Source organism: Penaeus vannamei, chromosome 10 (assembly GCF_042767895.1).
Source record: "Penaeus vannamei isolate JL-2024 chromosome 10, ASM4276789v1, whole genome shotgun sequence".
Lineage (NCBI taxonomy): Eukaryota > Metazoa > Arthropoda > Malacostraca > Decapoda > Penaeidae > Penaeus > Penaeus vannamei.
Window position 1 is genome coordinate 34,251,554 of NC_091558.1, and position 2,500 is coordinate 34,254,053.

General features: G+C 36.0%; 1 protein-coding gene across 2 annotated transcripts in view; it reads right to left on the reverse strand.

Moving 5' to 3' along the window:
- Positions 1-155: 155 nt before the first annotated feature.
- The window catches only part of LOC113818729 (fatty-acid amide hydrolase 2-A), a 21,266-nt gene continuing 18,921 nt past the window's right edge, over positions 156-2,500 (reverse strand). For both annotated transcript variants that reach the window (XM_070126517.1, XM_070126518.1), the window contains exons 11-13: positions 1,518-1,679; positions 711-893; positions 156-600 (exon numbers count right to left, since the gene is read on the reverse strand). In XM_070126517.1, the coding sequence (XP_069982618.1) occupies positions 475-600; positions 711-893; positions 1,518-1,679 (471 nt within the window). In that variant the 3' untranslated portion in view covers positions 156-474. The remainder of the gene's footprint in view (positions 601-710; positions 894-1,517; positions 1,680-2,500) is intronic.

Below are 2,500 nucleotides of genomic sequence, written 5' to 3' on the forward strand. Positions count from 1 at the left end.
TTGCCATTTTAACTTAATCTAAAGTACAAAAAAAGAAAAAGGAATAGAAAAGAAGAAGAAAAAAAGCAGTTGTCTCTTCCGTAACAAATTGAAATTGTGAGGCGGTCGTACAATTTACCAAATGAGTGACAATTGTTAAAAATAACTGGAATGTGTTATCATCATTATTAAATGCTTTTATTTCATTGACTAGTTGGCAAAAGAAACGATGGAGGTATCTCATGACATTAAATCCGTTCTAGATCATGTTCTGATATCATCTGTTCTATTTTACATGCTGGTTGTTATCAAGATATTCAACTCAGCTCTCCTAAACACTGGGTAACGAGATATAATAAGATTATCAATTTGATATATATGAAAATGGTTCTTAGTCAACATATATAAGAAAGTTTAAATTCAAAACAAAAACAAAAAAAATCTATATAAAAATTAGTAAAGTTACTCCGTAAACCTAAGTAACTGAAACGTTTTCTATGAATCCTTCTTGGAAGAAGACGGGATTTGTACTTCGAAAGGGGGGACCCAACCACCAAACTTTTTCTCGAGAACCTTAGCCACTGCTAAACTTAAGTGATCGTTCCCTGGTGTAGTTACAATCTGAAAAGAGAATATACAACAAATACAACAAAAAATAAGATATTTTAAAATATTACCATCGAATCAATACAATATAAGCAAACAAAAGATAAAAATATGCATGACCATACCTGTAGGCCTATGGGACAATTATCACTCGTCTGTCCAAGCGTCACGGCCGTGCTTGGAAACTCTATGGCGTTGAACATTGCGGTGTAACAGATATCGAAGGGGTTGAGAATGGGCTCGTTGTGGTAGGGGGAGATGATGGGCAGGACAGGTAAGATCAACACACCGTCATTCCCCAGGACCTCCTAAAATGGAAGGATTCGCCAAGGATGAAGAAAGTGTTAAGTGAGGTTATTTATGATTTGAATTCAGTGCGATCATGTGATGTCAGTTCTTTTTTTTCTGGCCATTTACAAAGTAGACGTGATTGTGAAAGGTAGTGATGCCAAGCACATTCTTTGCCATACTGATAAATAGATTCGTTGCAAAAAAATGATGGTGTTGATGATACCGAAGACGACGACGATGATGATGGTGATGATTATGATGATCACAATGAAGATGAAGATGACGAGGAAGAAAACAGTTACGCATTCACAGTATCTGACAGGAGTGATCCAAATTTGGCACAAATTAAAATCGCAGCAAAATAGCCCCTTTTTGTGTCTACAGTACCCATTTTGACATCAGAGTTCCACCTTAGATAGGTTGAATCAATACATGGCGCCTGGGATCAATGGGTGCCCTGAGCCCTTGAGAAAGAGGGACAAGTTACCACCGTCTACCACCTGAAGATACCCCAGGATGATGATAATAACGAAAACAACAAAAAATTATCATTATCATCACCATCATCACAAGAAAAACAACAAATACTGGATTGTATATAGATTAAAAAAAAAAAAAACTTCCACGAAAACCCCACTCACCTTGAACTTCTCTTGATAAGTCTTCCAGTAAAAGGGCGAAGTTTCAGGTTCCTTCTTCTGCCCCGAAGCCTTGTGGAGGACGGCCTGGAAGAGCGTCGGGAAGGTGTGGCGGCCGCGACCCGTGAGCCACAGGAACCACTCCCGCGCCAGACTCACCTCCCCCTTTAAATATCATGAATACTAAGATGATGCTAAATAATGATGTGAATAATGAGTAGATAATACTAAATGCTAAGAATGATAAAATGAATATTTACCTCCCCCTAGGCGTGAAGGAGAGAGGAGATCGTTCAGAGTTGACAGTCTTAATCATGAATACTAAGATGATGCTGAATAATGATGTGAACAATGAATAGATAAATGCTAGGAATGATAGAATGAATATTCACCTCACCCTTTAAATATCATGAATACTAAGATGATGCTGAATAATGATGTGAATAATGAATAGATGATACTAAGTGCTAAGAATGATAGCATGAATATTTACCTCCCCCTTTAAATATCACGAATCATAGATGATGCTGAATAATGATGTGAAGAATGAATAGATGATACTAAATGCTAGGAATGATAGAATGAATATTCACCTCCCCCTTTAAATATCATGAATACTAAGATGATGCTAAATAATGATGTGAATAATGAATAGATAATACTAAATGCTAAGAATGATAGAATGAATATTCACCTCCCCCTTTAAGTATCATGAATACTAAGATGATGCTGAATAATGATGTGAAGAATGAATAGATGATACTAAATGCTAGGAATGATAGAATGAATATTCACCTCCCCCTTTAAGTATCATGAATACTAAGATGATGCTGAATAATGATGTGAAGAATGAATAGATGATACTAAATGCTAAGAATGATAGAATGAATATTCACCTCCCCCTTTAAGTATCATGAATACTAAGATGATGCTGAATAATGATGTGAAGAATGAATAGATGATACTAAATGCTAAGAATGATAGAA